The 16,572-nt window shown below is 37.9% G+C and overlaps 2 protein-coding genes across 4 annotated transcripts in view; one reads left to right on the top strand and one right to left on the bottom strand.

The window, feature by feature from the left end:
• LOC103718997 (AAR2 protein family) overlaps window positions 1–8,921 on the top strand; it is a 32,450-nt gene extending 23,529 nt beyond the window's left edge. For all 3 annotated transcript variants that reach the window (XM_088709131.2, XM_088709129.2, XM_088709130.2), the window contains 4 exons: window positions 3,372–3,512; window positions 3,860–3,916; window positions 8,514–8,603; window positions 8,688–8,921. In XM_088709131.2, the coding sequence (XP_088565257.2) occupies window positions 3,372–3,512; window positions 3,860–3,916; window positions 8,514–8,603; window positions 8,688–8,747 (348 nt within the window). In that variant the 3' untranslated portion in view covers window positions 8,748–8,921. The remainder of the gene's footprint in view (window positions 1–3,371; window positions 3,513–3,859; window positions 3,917–8,513; window positions 8,604–8,687) is intronic.
• A 3,374-nt stretch (window positions 8,922–12,295) lies between these two features.
• On the bottom strand, window positions 12,296–14,814 carry LOC103718999 (uncharacterized). The gene is made up of 3 exons (XM_008808041.6): window positions 14,416–14,814; window positions 14,235–14,310; window positions 12,296–13,534 (listed from the first exon to the last, which is right to left on the bottom strand). Exons 1-3 carry the CDS (start codon window positions 14,452–14,454, stop codon window positions 12,492–12,494), a joined length of 1,158 nt encoding a protein of 385 aa, XP_008806263.3. The 5' UTR covers window positions 14,455–14,814; the 3' UTR covers window positions 12,296–12,491.
• Window positions 14,815–16,572: the final 1,758 nt, after the last annotated feature.

Here is a 16,572-nt window from a genome sequence, read left to right on the forward strand (position 1 = left end):
CGTATGGTCGTGACTAGTTTTGATGATTAGTTATTTTCTTGTCTCAGTTATGAAAGTTTGACACTAGTAAATTTTAGGAAGTTATAATTTTTGTGAAATTTTTTTTTAAGAACTTTTGATGTTAGTAAGAAAGTAGTTAGGGTTTTTTGAGTTAGAATAGAATTTGGAATTCCATATTGGAGGGTTGGAGAAAAGAGTCCCCTTGTACCACTTATATATATCTCCATTGGGGCTCCTCTTGTAATCATACTAAAGATACTTGAAATATCTGATTAGTGGAGATCAAGGTTTGCTGAACTGGCATCAGGATCCGTACCGGTCGGCGGACCCGTACTGAAACTGGCCCGTCCATTTTTTTTGGTGGAGTTTTTTAAAGTTGATTTAATTGGTAATCAATTTTTTTGAACTTTTTCAATAATTTTAAGTCTAATTTGTTATTTTTTTAATATTTTTTGATGTTTTTTGATTTTTTAATATTTTTATGATTTCAGTTTAAGCTAAATAATGTATCTTATTGTTTTAAAATGATACAAATCATAAAATAATTAGTGAGATATTGCATGCTACAAGAAGCAACTTGAAATATCCTTAAATCAAGTAGTAAGGTAAAAAATATAAAATAATACAATCAATTACATATATTTAAAGTACAACATACATACCAATATCTAAAATCTTGTCGAGTGACGATGCCTCTCGTAGAAATTCGGATCATCAGTATAGTTAGGAGGCAGATCAGCCCACTATAATGAAGTGGCATTGTAACCTTGTATGTTCATCCCATAAGGAACGCGCTCTAGGTTATAAGTATTCTCGGATCTCTTGCTAAAGTTCTAGCTATGAGAGATGTCCTCTGGTTGATAAAACAACCATGAAGAGGCCCATCCGAATAAGTGACGACAAAATTCGATATGTAAGATGTTCTAGACTGCGTAGGATAGTAGCCATCGGAAGATGCCTCAAGACGCACCATATCTATTTCCGTATTTGTATGGATCATAGGATGCCTGTGGTTGCGGATAATAGGATCCAGCATACGACTCAAAATCTAATACGTCTATGGAATCTACTTCATGTGTGAGGTCATCTGTAGTTGCATCGTGTTTTCTTGAATGACCTCGAGGAGTCCGTTTTCTATATGCAATCGGATCTTAGCGGGTTCTACTAGATCGTGCATCATGGTCTCTATCCTATGTAGCATGCGTAAACTGGGACGCCGGTGAATCGAAGAACACCATGCAGCTGTCTCATAAACGGTGATCTCATATTCTCCACTTCTTTTTTAGCCAATAGATCCATGACTATCAGAACTGCTGCTTATGATCTCTGAATGTGGATGAACTGACTTCTCGACACTCTCCATTGGGGCTACAGGTGCTTTTTGTTTTTTTTGGTGTGCTGGGCAGTTTTCTTGCCCTTCGTACCGCTTGCTGCCTGCTTACTCTTCTTGCTCCTCTCATAGGATCATCCTCATCATCAATGAAAGCACTATGGATCGGATCTGTGCACTTTAGCTCTACTTCCTCCTGAATATATTTCAACCTTAATCTCAGATTGTAGTGAACATATATAAGGTCGTTGAGGCGCTTCTGTGTCAAATAGTTCTCCTGCTTGCTGTGGATGAGGGTGAAAGTGGACCAGTTACGCTCACGGCCACTCGAGGAGACCGTCTGGAAGAGAATCTGTATAGTTCGTCGCTTAAGATTTTTCGCGAACAAACCAAAATGAATCCACCATTCAGCTGCAAAATTATTAAAAAAAAATTACATATAAGATAGTACCATATTAGTAACCTCTAACACCAGGTAAATGTCCTTATGATGTGTAACATATCTATATTCATACCTTTCTTACGTATGACAGCTGCTGAGACTCCAAAACTGTCGATGCTTTCTCTAAATATTTTGGTATGTGAAAAAGAACTGTGTTATAATATGTTAATAATTGAAGATATCAGTTAAATTACAAATGTCACTTAAGTTAACTTATCTCTTTTAGATATAGGATCGCGACTTCTGGATCATTATACTAATAAAAGCAGCTCATGTCTTGTATCATTATATTAATTATATTATTTTTCTAAGTAAAAAACCCATACACATTAATCAAGGGTCGTATTAACAAGGGTAGCTGAACCGGTATCGAGCCCCGTGCATGTCGACTGCCGATTCGGTATAGGGTGAACCAGGCGGTTCATCTTGTTTTAATAGACTATGATTTAAGCCTTTTAAAGAGATAGGGAGGCTTGAATTGGTTCAAATGCTTGGTTTGCACCGTTTCCACTCCGAACCGCTCGGTTCAGGATGGTTTGGAGCGCTTCGGGGGGGGGGGGGGGGGGGGGATTTTGAAATTTAGGGCCAAACGGTCCTGGTTCCTCACTGGTTCGATTCGGTACGGGGTGAGCTAGGTGGTTTGGTCTGGTTCGGCATACCTTGGTATTAATAATGTGGAGACCTATATATTATTTCTCCCTCTTTTCCCACCCTTCACCAAACAAATAATTCTGATTTTTCAAGATATTTAAACGTTTCAGATTTTTGGTATATAGCACATATTCTGAATGCATGTTATTTCCCCTGAGTTAAAATATCTCAAGATTATTATTAAGAGTATCAAAAGATAAAATACATTCTTATTCTTGAAATAGGGATGAAATGACGTTAATTCCTCTGCGAAGCATGCGAAGCACAAATCATAAGAATGATATAGTTAGAAACTTAGAATGGTCTTGTGTATTAAGCCATCATGATAGCAATTCAACTCAATTTCCTCCCTTGAATCTATATGTATAGAAATAAGGGTCTAAATATCAATGATTATGTAGGAAATTAAATATGAAAAACCTTGTTATGTTTAGTTATATTTATCATATGCTCATACATCTTATGTTTTTATAAGAATGACTGCTTTTTTTGAAACTATATATTTTTGAGGTGGATGGAGCAGTCTCTATGGATTTTTAACTCCATGGAGCAACAGTTTTAAGAGAATAATCTATTTCATTTTTGGTAAACATTGGGATCCTTCTGCTTTGTTTTCTGTTCCATTGTTTTCGTTATATGTTTCCTTGAAGGAAAATCTAAAATATGTCTCTTTTAAATTTGTATGTATTTTCATTATGGCCTCAGCTTATCTGGAGTGGGCCCTATTAACCAAGATTAATGTCAGTCAGATGAAAGCAATTTATGACTTAATATCTTTAGGCTGGCAAAAAAATTATAAAGTGATCAGTCTACCACAATACGTAATGCGAGGCTGACATTTTGTTGTATTGATGTTTCTCCAGCATGATTTTGTTTTTCACATTTTATTTTTCCTTTGGGACAACATCAATTTTATTACATATCTGATTGAAGGAGTGCTCCATGCAGTTTCTCAGGGTGATATACTTCCAGTTAAAGCATGGCTTTCATAAAAATAAAAAAGATGGGAATGCCGCAGACAATGGAATATCTGTATTCTTAGATGATGCATGGTTCTCTAGAGACATATTTTTGTACCGTCTTTGCAAGGTAATTTGTTTGAGGTGATTTTGTTATGATGCATATGGAGAAGGTTATATTTGACTTCTTAAGCGCCTCACTTAAAGGATCATTAAATATGCGAAGAAAGGAGTTTGTAAATTTACGACAAGATCAGACTAAGAAAAACATATTCAGTAAATTTACCAACTTTATATGAGCCAAACCTGGTCAAGAATCTTACTTCTCTGCATAATTTGTCAAGTTCTTATTTTTCTTCCTATGCTAGTTGACAAAGAACTTGAGATCATGGCATACTTGAGTGTTGATCAAGAAACTTGCTCATCATCAATATGTCATGATTTTTCTTAACTTTTGGATGTCTTTTAATTTTCCAGGATTTTTTTCCAGTGGTTCTAGAATCCTCAGTTGTTGATGGAGATCTTCTGTTATGGGTAACCTTCTCAGCTTTTTGATACAATATTGTTATGATCTTTACAATTGCAATAACTGGGCTCCTCAAAATTGTTATGATCTTTTTGTGGAAAGCATCCAGTGGGATGGATTCGGAAGATACATCCTCTAAGCATTTGTAGGATAAAAAGGTACAAGACATACCAACCCGAACCCAAGTGCTAGCACAGTACCCAAGTGTTTTACTAAACAAAAGGTAAAAAGGTAAAGAAACTACAAATGTGATTTCAAAGATCCCAAATACACAAGCAGAGGCAAAACCAAGTAACCAACGCCCGGAAAAGTTAACCAAAAAAGAAGGCAGCCCCACACTAGCATTCTATCCTAAAGACCAACAGTTATTTGGCAATTGCAAGAGCCTTGCATGTCAATATCCAGGGGAGTGGATAAGCAGTAACACCGCAGTTTCCTGAAACATGGTCAGCAATACCATGAGAGATCCAGAGATAATCTTCAGTAGCTCGAATGATTTGTAATTTACCACCTACTCAGCTGTGTAAACATCTATCAACAGATAATTGATAGAGAAATGAATCCTATAATAGCTCTTAGATTTACTAGTTCAAGTTATATATTTCCTTTCTAACCATGTCATCCAACAAAGCCAGACAATGGCAAAAGCCCAAGTCTTTTTCTTTTGTGAGTAGGCATGCTTTTCACCTGCCACCTAGTCCACAAAGGAACTAAAGAAGCTCCTGTTCCTCTAAGACCAAAATATAACTGATTGAAACCTCAAAATCTATGGCAAAAGAAAGATACAAAACTCAGTGTCCATAGCTGACCCACAAAATGTACAAAACTAGCCACCAGTGCACCTTTTTTCTTCAAATTTTCTTAAGTGAACCATCAATTTTGAATACAAGCGAAATGAAAATCGTAGCTTTCACCATCATTGGTGAATTCAAAATGTGCCTCTTGAAAGGACTGATTAGACCACCATGGTTCAAGAACTTGTAGAAGACACCTGACAATGAAGATGCCTTTCTTGTTAAATCTTGGAACCTGAGATTCTCTCTCATTGTTGAGTTAAATGTTGGAAAGAAGTTGAAGAAAATGGTGATTCCTCCATTGGCACACCCTCAAAAACTCTTTGAAATTTATATTCTCAACATATTCGACCAACTGAAATTCTGTATTTGTACCTAAAAGGGTATTGCCCATATCATAGATCATTTAGGATGCCTGCTAACCAAATAACACTCAGCAACGCATCATTTTATCCAGAACTTGGTAAAATTCCTGACTCCAACTTCCCTGCAAAAACAAGGTTTTCCACTGATATAGATCTTTCAGCTGATTTTAATCTGAGTACCAGCTTCTGGCAACCTCTGAAATAGGATCTGAAAATTTAGTCCAAACTAAAGAGCCAGACTCATTTGACACTATCCATTTCCACTTTTCCAACAAAATCTTGTTGAAGTCCATCACATGAATCACCTCTTATGGCCTAATTCTTTTCCTTTGCATATGTTATCCCGATTGATTAAGCGAAACCATGCTTATGATCCTAGACCTTGCGCAGATCTCATGTAAAGTTGATCGATCCTATGCATAACCATTCAGAAGGCCTGTAAAAATACAAAATAAAATGGTATGCTGATGCACAACGTTTATTAGCACTAGAGATCAGAACTGAAGATAGAGCCTTTCTCTCCATCCTTCTAACTTCTTTATCACTCTATTAATCTAGTGGGTCTGATTGGATCTACAAAGTTTATTGTTGCTAAGATGGAAACTAGAAGCCTTTTGCTTTTAAGTCAGTTACATGTATATGGTAGAGTGCAAGCTAAAATTAGTAGATAAAATTACATGTCAAAGGCATGAAGAATGACTTTGTGAAAGCAATTTAACATTGCATTATGAATTAATAACCTAGACCAATTTATGATCTTGGCGAGCTCACATCATTCTCTAATGCTTACATGTTCTTAGATACTTTTCAATCAATAATAAATTAATAAAAGAGAAAGGCTTTGATTGATATATCGAATAAGAATTACTATGTGCACCAAGAAGAGACAAAGTTTGAGCCAATGCAATCTTGGTGGACATGATGAATGGTTAATTTTGAAGGTCATGATGCTGATGTTGTTGGATGAGATGTGGGCTGTAGCCACTGGATTTGAATAAAAATTAAATGAAACTTTGGGTTTGGGCTCTACTTTATGGAATATAGACAATGTTATTGTGATAGTCCATTGTGCTTTATTGGCATTTTTTTTTACATATGTATGTGGAAACATATTTATTGCCATGTCCTAGCTGTATAATATCATATATTTTCAGTATTTTCTGTATCAGCATGTACATATTGAGTCATATCTAGATTCTGCATCCTACCCATGCCTGACAGCTCAAAAGTTTTATATAACCTGATAGTACTAACAACATAAATTTGAATGATGATGAAAATAATCCTAAAAGTAACATTTTCAAAATGCTTTGAGACATTTATCAAGGAAGCAGTGAACTCATAGATCTATGGCAAGGAAAATTTTATAAATCCCAGCCTGAGCTTGGAACATGTGTTTTAAAACCTAGTCAACTTGCCCAGCTGAACTTGGTTGACCCACAACCCACTAGGCATCTCAGGTCATGTTGATACAGAATCCAGAATTTCAGAGAAATCACTTAAGAGTATTGGCTGGGTGGTTCAATTGGTCATACCAACTCGGTCAAACAGCTCAGACCTGCACAGGTTTTTCATTTTTTTAAACCATAAATACCCTAAATTTCGAACTGGTCCATTGCTACATTTCCATATCTCTGTCCCTTTGTAATGTCTTTTAGCCTTCAATGATTGCCTTAGCTATGGCAGCTTTCCTCTTTCTTCTCCATATCCCATCGCTTATGTCCTCTATCCACTTTTTGTTTTTTAGATGCTAAGAGGAAACTGGCAGGACGTCATTGTCATTCTTTTTCTTTTCTTTTCTTTTTAAATTTATTTATTTATTTTTTGCTTAGACTACTAAGAGCATATCTTTCTTTGCCCGTGTTGTTGGTTGTTCACAAGGAAAGAGTGAAGTGTTACAGATCAGGGATTGCTGACTTTCCTTCCCAGATATGGGATGGAGAGTACTCTTCTTCTCTTCCTTGATCTTCTTCCAATATAAGCAAAACTAGCCATATATGAGGCACTTTCCTTTTTTTTTTGGGTTGTTGGGGGGGGGGGGGAGGGGGGAAACTTCTTATTTGAGGCAGTTGGATGGACATGGGAAGTTGAAGGGATTTAGGGAATCGGAGAGTCAAGCAATGGGGTTGGGGGAGGGGTAGGAAGTGGGAAATGGTTCTGGCCTTGTTGGATTGGGGAATTTTATTATAAAAGCAAAATTCGGCTGGTTCAATTGTGGTTGGCTTGTGGTTGAGCTGATAACTCATGACCTGACCACCTAAATAGTTCAGGTTGGTTCAATGGGTTTGATACGTGGCTTGGAACCAAACCTATATAGTAATCAGATTTGCTTGATCAGGATCTTAATTATCAAGTTTGCATGTCATTTGCCTTATTGAATTGGTGCAGTTGAATCTTATATATAAAATGCCTTTAATTGAGATGATGCTTTTGCAACTAGTTCCCTTGATCTTGTGACACATGAGGTAGCATAACCATAATGATTGATATGACTTGTAGACACAGCAACTTCAATAGTTCAATTATTAAATGTGAGGTGTGAAACTCTCGTATTCTTGTCATTTTATCTATGGTGTTTTTAAAGCCTGTCTTTGCAATAAATCTCAAATTCATGCTATTTTTCTTTTTTCAATGCTTCAAACATCCACAAAGGGAGTTGCAAAAAGTATTACCTTGTATGCACATCTATTGTCCAACCTAATATTGGTATTGAGCAAACTAAATTAGGAGTGCATGGTATGCCATGCTAGTGGATTAGCTTGTTACACTTCCCAAAACATTAACCTTTCCTATATTCTTTAAATTTTATTGATCTCGTAATTCTTGAATGATATTTGTTCATCAGCATTTAGCTTAAAGATATATCTTAACAGTTTAACTTAATATGGATGAATAAGATTTGGTACAGAACTCAGTTATCTGATTATACCACTACAAAAACTGGTTCATGAACAAGAATTGCAATCTATGTGCTGGAGGTCCTGAACTAAAATCAACTGAGTCAACAAATATGAGCAATTAGTGGGATCTGGATAAACAAACTGCATAATTTCCTTGGTGAAACCTGGTGGACGTGCTTGGACGAGAGATCTTGTCATCCCCTTTGATAAAGGGTCAGGATTTGTGTAGCATAGTGTTGTACCTGTTGATTTAATAGTATTTGTTGAAAGGAAAAGTATGGATTATAACATAATCCTTTGGAATGGAAAGGATAACCTAAAATGCCACTGCAGTAACCAGTAGCCAGATGATATTCTCTCACAATAGTTTGGTTCTCTAATTTCATATGACATATCAAAATCCTGCAGCGGCAACTTCCTATATGTTCTTCATCGTTTTCCATCTAGTCTAACCAACCCAATAAGGGTACTTAATTCTTTGTATTTTAGTATGGGTTTGTTAACTTTGTCAATTCTGTATATGACAACTTGATATTTAAATTTCAGACCAGAAAACTGAAGAGACTGCTTGAAACTGCACTTGGTTGGGATTTTGAGGATAATGCAATGGATCTTATCTTTGAAGAAGATGATGAGGTTTTTTTTAGCATCATTTCTATTGAACTATAGCTTTCTGTTTCATATTACTGAGTAATTCTTAGTCTTCCTCTTTAATTGCAGTTCTCTCCTGTCGTTGTACCTTCAAATGAAGTGAGTCCCGATGAGGGCCCTGTTGCTTAATGCTTAATAAGGGGATCTAGATGTCCAGATATGTTATGCCATGGTTTATTTTCTATTGCATTGCCAGCTTCAGCAACCAGTTTATGGAGAATCTCCTGTGAATGGAGTATACTTGTTGTATTGCTACTAATGCAGTAACACCTGAAGCAATAAATCCATGCTGGTATTATCATATCTCTTAGATCCTGTGTTTCTTACTTTTTCCTCTCTTTCTTATTTCAATCCCATCTTATCTGCAGCAAAAAAAAAAAAAAAAAAAAAGCGCAACTGTCCACTTGTTTATCAGGAAGATTAAGTTGTCAAAGTTCGGACTATGATCTGGATTTTGATCTCTTGGAGAGAGTTGCATTATGCAAGTGGATGGTTCTGCATCATGTGAGAACGCCATAATAAAGAGCACAATAGTTGTTTTCTTCCCAGTAAAACTGGCTGCTTTTTTACTACGTACTGGTCCGGAGAATGATGGTTTGGGTGCATGTACTCAGCTTGTTATTTTGTTAGGTCAATCAATCAACTTTATTAGTAAACAGCATCAGCAATAATGGCCTAAGGGTGCACACGTCTTGGTGAGTTATGTTACAGGGATAAAACTCGACTGCTCTAGAAGACCTTGTCACCCAAACCCATACTGACTGACAGGTTCATAGACCCATTTGCCAATCAGAACTTCCATAACCCTCCCGGGTTCGATCCTGCCCACCTAGCGATGTTTACGGGTCCCCTTTGGATATATAATCCTCTGATTGATTGGCTACCTGGATGAAACTTTGTCATTGTTATATGGTGCTAGTGATGAAGTTTCTAAAATTATATCAGTGACAGATGGTAGCATTTTGAAATATTAGTAGCGTATGCAACTTAAGGTAGCTGTCCTTAGAGAAGATGCTAATTTTTTTTGCAGTACTTATTCTTGGTAATGGGGGAGCAAAATAACACTCTTCATTCATCTTCAATGAGGTCACTAGTGAGGATGGAAATGGTCCATGGAAGTCTGGTAGGGACATGCCAGTAGGTAACTAGACATTTATTGGTTGAAAGTAAGATACATATTGTTAATCCCTCGTGAAGATACCTTTCGTATGAGTCATCCTTTAAGAAAATAAAAGATATAAATGAATTGCTCGGCACTTGAATCATTTTGCATATTCTAGTTTTTGCCCTCCGTTCAAGTCCGTATCCTCTGACCCCATATGAGTTTGGGAATTCAAATGATGCCGTCTTCTTGATAGTTAACTCTCCTGAAGGATTTACATTTTGGAGACCACATGGAAGTACCCATTAGTAGCGCTGTACGAAGATGATGCAGATTTTGGAAAAGTTATTTTGTCCAAGTTTCTGACATTGAGGTGGACGATTCTTCAAGAGGTCTGAAATGTTCTAAACTTCCGATGGGGATACAGTGTGATGGACACGTTATTTATTCATTTATCATTTATTTCTGCAGTTCTTTAGCTCGATACCATTCAACAAGAATGGTCAAGATATTGTTGACCACTGACAGGAACTATCTTTTTAACCACTGTTAACCACTGTGGTCTCTATGATTAGCAACCAAAAGTAAGAACCCGCAAGATTAGCGGTAGGTTTGATTTGGATAGATATGGAATCAGGAGTAAAATATTAGATTTTAATGTCGAGCACGAGGTGAGGTAGCATAAATTATCTATCACTGTTTCAGGCTGAGGGAAGCAAGAAAGAAGCTTCCTGCAATTCATGCAAGGAGGTGTGCCCTCCCTAAAGTGGTCCTAGGTAAATAGGCAAGTAGTTTCCTTAAAAGTTGCATTATATTTTATGGGCACTCTTTAGTACTGTATGATTCTCTAGCATAGGATTCTTATCTGAAATGCTTGGGCTGTGTGTTATGGCAAATAAAGATTGCGTTTTGATGTCCCTTGTACAATTAATAAAAAAGCACCATTAGAATGACCCAATTAGGTTTCTATTATATAAAGGTGTCCTGATCATAGGTTGGCCACGATATCAAGTTGCATGGTATTTTTATACTATTAGCTACTGATTCCTCCATCATTTTAGCCAGGATTGAAGCCAGGCATAAATAGTTGGCCAAGATCTGATCATTGTACTTCTGGTTGATGCTGTCAGGTTGATCTAATTTGGTCCAAGCATTATTCATGCTCGAACCTGTTCGTTTAATTGTGTTGGACTAAGTCTAATATTATTCATCTGATCTGTTGTGAGTTGGCCACAACTGAGAGAATGACAAATGCAAGTCGATCAAAGTTCAAGGTGTCATCGGGATCAAAGCATTGGAGAGATTTAGTAATCATAGTTATGTTTCAGAAACTGCTTCTGAGGTTGGTCTAGTTTGGTTCCAAAGGATGTAGTTTGTTTTCGTTCATTGTCTCTTGAATAAATGAGGTCTGGTCTTTTCAGATTGGGTTCAGTAAATCGTTCAGTTCCAACCCAAAGCAACATGCGAGCCCAAACCTGACCAACCGTTCCAAGTTTTGGTCTGTTCCACCAGCTGCAGTTTGGCTGGTGATCTACCATTCTGTAGGTCTGAAGTGGTACGAAGCAACGGTGCTCCATACCTGGAAGTCAAAAAGGCAATAGCTCTGCTGCTTCCAGCGGCCAGTCCCGGTACCTCAATTCCCTTCACAGATCATCAGCCTTTATGTCATCATATCCCTTTAGCAAAAGCAGGTCTCAACATTCTCCAATGATACTAAAGCTGTCTATCAAAGTCTGGAGAAGGTGTGTATGGTGTGCAGTGCTTTGGCTTTGCTTGTTACAAGATGTTCCCAGCTTTTGGTCTCCAGGTCCCTCTGTTCTGGTCTCCATGTGCCCTACCAGCCAAAGCAAGAGAGGACTGGTAAGTGGATATCACTTGGATGCTGGGAACTACTCTCTGCACCCATGGGTAACTTCAAGAGAAGGGCTGCTGACTACCTCGCTATCTGTGAATGTAAGTTGACTGCAGGGAAGAAAGAAATATATCTTTGGATCATAAAATTAAATTTAATCTAATCGACATCTTGGTCTTATCATGCCTGATTGCCTTTCATCCAATGGAATTAATTCTTTTCCACCCACTTGTGGACTGTGGATCTGAACCGTGCTTCTGAGTTGAATGTTATTATATTGCAAGAGCCTTTTTTTTTCAAAAAAAAAAATCACATTAGATGTTGTCGTATTCATAGTTCATTACCCTTGCATCCTTATTTAAGCTAGTTGATTTATTAACTCCCATTAATCTTCTTGTGCCACTTTATCCATGACAGTCTTGGGGAGAGTGAATCTTTGAGAAGGAGAGGTAATATATCAGTACTCTGCTCAGTTGGCAAATATTTTCTCTCATGGGATGCTGCCAGCTACTTTACCATTAAATTGAAATGTGGGACAAATCTGGCAGAGCCCAATGTTGACTAACTATAGCGACTCATCCATTCAGCGTTTCTTTTTCTATTCAGTTGTTTAATGTCACTCATGGGCATATGGACATTATAATTAGAACCCAAAAGCCCATAAGCACAGACACCGAAACCTTTAACACAAAACCAGTCAGTGGTAACTGGTAACAGAGACAGTGGAAAGCACAAAATAGTAAATTACATTAATATATATGTTCCATAGCTGCTTGAAGTAAATATCCAGAAAGCCATCAGTTTTAAGCACCAAACTAATGCACTAACCATAGGAAGAATCCATAAGGCCATTGCCACAACGAAGAACTAAAAAGAAAAAAAAAAAAGAAAAGAAAAAACTTCAAGCAATGAACCGCTTCTACATCACAATACAACCCTTGGTGTTCTCGTCGCTGAAAAGATGGACACCATAGTCATCATTTTCTGACTGGTTATTGGGATGGTACGGGTTTGGATACAAGTGGTGGTAGTAACCAGTGTAAGGAGGTATCTGAGGGGACCTATGGTACATCATCTGAGGCTGCATGTATGTGCTGGGATGCATCATCATGTTATTGTTGTGCCCTCTCAGGTTGTTCATGATGGATGATGGATGGGCCTGATACCCTTGCATGTTCATCATCATGGGGGATTGATGATGCCCGCCATTTCCCTCACCATTTGATGGGAACCTTGTGTAACCAGGGAATCCATTTCCCTGAAAGCCGCCACCTTTGTTTGCACCAAGCCCATGGAGGCCCATCATCATGCCATTGATGTCATTCACCCGTCTTCCCTCGCCTGCATGAGGATTACCACCACCCAAGTGGACACCATTGACGATTTTGCTATGACCCGGAACATCGATACCCTTTTGCTGCGATCCATTTGGGTTCTTCATCTGATTCTGGTTGGGATTTCCTCCACCCTTGTTTCCAGCTCCACTGTTACCATTCCCAATAGGATTACCATGGCCAGTTTTCTTTGCATTGGCTGCTGCATTGCTCGCCTGTCTCAGAAAATTGATTTGGTTCATATTGAGGAAAGGCAGCTCGTCTAGGCCATCATCTTCGTCGTCGTCATCATCATCATCATAATAATCCTCCTCATCAGAGCTCAACGAGGAAAGCTTATTGTGCTGATTCTTGAAGGCTTGGAGGCCTTGGATGAGGCCTTGCTTGCCTTCGTCTTTGTTGTTCTTTTGGCCATCCTTCATCGGATGGGCAGCAGCAGCAGCAGCAGCAGCAGCTTGCTTCTGTTGCTTCTGTTGGTTGGTCTTGGGGTTTTGGCTGCTGGTTTTCTGAGACCAGATCTCTGCACGCTTGCCAGATCTGGCCAGCTTCTTGATCAGAGTTCCAGAGTCCACATTTCCTGTGACAGTGACCCTCTGGTGCTCCACATCTATGCTTACCGAGCAGACTCCTGAATCAGATGCAAATAAAGAAACATTAGATAATAAAATACGGATATATAAGACTGGCGTGGTTACAGTTCCATTTTTGTGTCCCTCGGACTGCTTGGCTGCAGCAGGTGTCGTCATATTTCGGGTGCTCAAAGAGTTCAGAAGGAAATGAGCCAGGTTTGGATAGAAAGGTAAAGGTATAACTTTTTCTTCCATTTCCACGCACCACTTCAATCAGTTCGCAGGAAAAAAAAAAAGAAAAAATAAGAAGAAAGATGGGGAAAGGCTAAACAGATGGAAGAACAAAGGGGAAGTTCTACAACGAAATACATTTATGCTGATCTACATGATATGCCCATAGACACTCTTCTTGGTAGAGCAGAGATACTCCAATAGCCTCCAATACGGAATATTTGGGTGAGCTCTTATGGGTTTCGGATCAACTCTCAGTTTTGCTTAGAAGCTAGCGAAGTTCCATGTGCCTCCATTTTACCAGCAGTTAAAAAGTGTCACCCAGAAAACTGTTTTAACTTAAGAAATAACAAGAAAATCTTACATTTGTTTCAACTTTTTCTTATATTGCAAACAACCTGACAAAATTTTATGTAAAAAAGAGGGGTCTCCTGTCTGGAAAACCATATTCAAATAAGTAAAAAGAAACAAGCAAATCAGAAGAAACTTGGGGGGGAACCAAGAAAATGAAACAGGGTGATCGAGTACCCTCAATTTTTCGGAGGAGCTTCTTAACTTTCTCCTTGCATCCATCGCAGTGCATGTTCACTTTGAGTATGTATGTCTGCAAGAAACAAAATATTTCTTTCAAATACTCTTCTTAGAAGACACCCAAGGAGGGAGAGACAGAGAGCGAGAGCGAGAGGAGCGGAAGAGGAGCAAGAGTTACCTGGATTTTGAGGACCTTGAAGTCTCCACCTTTAACCATTTCAGTTGCTGTTTGAGATCAAACTACAAGAAAACCCAGTCTTCTCTCTGCGGAGTGTGAGTGAGAGAGTGAGTGAGAGAGAGAGAGAGAGAGAGAGAGCTACTCGCAGCTAAAGATGTGGGGAAAATGATTGCATGAAGGCTTATCTCCGGCACTAGAAAATACCTCCCCACTCCCACCCACCTCCCTCTATTTATCACACTTAACCCCGCATGGGCGAATGGCTATTCAGTCCTAGCATAGTAAATTTGATACACACACCCACACTCCTTTTATTTGATTAAAAATATGCTCCTGTTTCAAGTTTCTCCAGAAGACTGCCTAAACAGAGAGAACGAGAGAGAGAGAGTGGCGTACAGCAAGGGAAGGCTACTTTTTCTAGTAAAAATATATAGCAGACCTCTCAATCTTAGCTTGCAAAAAGCCATCCAACGGCCAAAGCAGGACCATAGATGTGGGAAAAGACACAGAGAGAGATGGAGGAGGAGACATGATGTTGACGTTTAATGCTAAAAAAAAAAAATTGGTAAAGGGGCAAACCAACAGCGACTTGACAGGATCGCGTTAACCAGGAACTCCTCTTCGCTTTAGCACAGGGGGACTTCAGTAAAGTGCTCTTCCCCTACGACCGTTATTAGCTAACATTACAGTGGCTTTTTTTTTCCCCCCCTCTCCTTTGACATCCGTCTCATCAAAATTGTTTGACATTAAATAATAACAATCCAACGAACATTATTTACTGTTATAATGGAATATGACAATAAATAACTAAAAAAATAGCACCGTTACATATTCCAATCACAATATATTGAATAAAAAATTATTTATTCTGCTATTATAATGGTTTATATTTAAAAATATTATTTTATTTATATAGTTGGGCAATCTAAAAATTAAAAGTAAACTGGTGCTGTTATATAATTTATTATCATTATTATTATGTATAAAACATAACAGATTCCGTCCATAACCATTAGAGCAGTCGATTATTTTAACCTTGCTCTGCCATAATATTGTGTAGCAATAATGTTCGTAGAATTATTATAAAATACACTTCTTAAGAAACACTAATCTAGTTTGTGGCACAGCCTTTATGGCGTAATTTTCTGGTCTATCATATGCACCAACGGCCAAGCATTAGATAATACCATCATGGTTAAATAACAGGTAGATTTTGGATCATTAATTCTTTTCAGCCATCATTTGGATTAAATGTTGAGAGATAGATCTCCAAGCTATTTTACAGGTCATAATGGTAAAAAAAACAGCTCATAACAGCATTATTGGGGACTTTTATCCTAGAGGAGGCAGAGTAATCACCTAATTATTTTTCTCGTGTCAATCATTGCCTCCAGCAGGCTGGACCCTTTGGGGAATTCACAGGTACATGATGACAACAGTTATCAAGCTTTCTTGCGCATAAGTAAATTGCTATTTCTTTTATTGACAGCAGCCATGATTTTAGTAAGAATTTTATGTCCCCAATGTTGAGGTACTAAAAGAAGTGGTTTAAGATATTTTATGAAGGTTATGGAGTACTTATTATACAAAGAATATAATCTTATTTGGGATTTGCTTAGCATTACTTTAATCTAGATTGTGCAAGAATCTTCTATTTCTGAGATGGATGACATGGTAGTGATCCGATCCGAGCATCCACCGCATAGGATCCATGCTTCACGGCGATAACTCCTTCAAATTGAAAAGCATGGCGAGAGAAGGTTATACAGATACCTTCCAAAATTAAATAGTACTCTTGTGCGTTCATAACATTTGTATAATATCTGCCATACAGGTAGCTTCACATGCTTCTAATGTAATGTAAAGCATCCAAAGTTATCATAACAGATTCTACGACATCGCAGCACCTGTCACTTAAACAAGATCCTTGTAGTTAAAGAGCATCTCTCTCAGTGATGGTTCCCATACTTCTTTTCTTCTTCTTCTTTTTTTAACAAATAGGACATTTCATTGGATCATGTTTTAACAGAGCTCCAGGGGGTGGGAGGGAGGAATTTCAACAGCAAAATTAGGACCAACCAGACTGCTTGCTCACATGTTTGCTTAATTTACCTTTATATCTGAAATAGCAACAAAAATAGTAGGATCTTTTTTATA

Source organism: Phoenix dactylifera, chromosome 12 (genome assembly GCF_051530095.1).
Source record: "Phoenix dactylifera cultivar Ajwa chromosome 12, Ajwa_hap1_PhDact_Kaust_v1.1, whole genome shotgun sequence".
In the NCBI taxonomy this organism is placed as follows: Eukaryota; Viridiplantae; Streptophyta; class Magnoliopsida; order Arecales; family Arecaceae; genus Phoenix; species Phoenix dactylifera.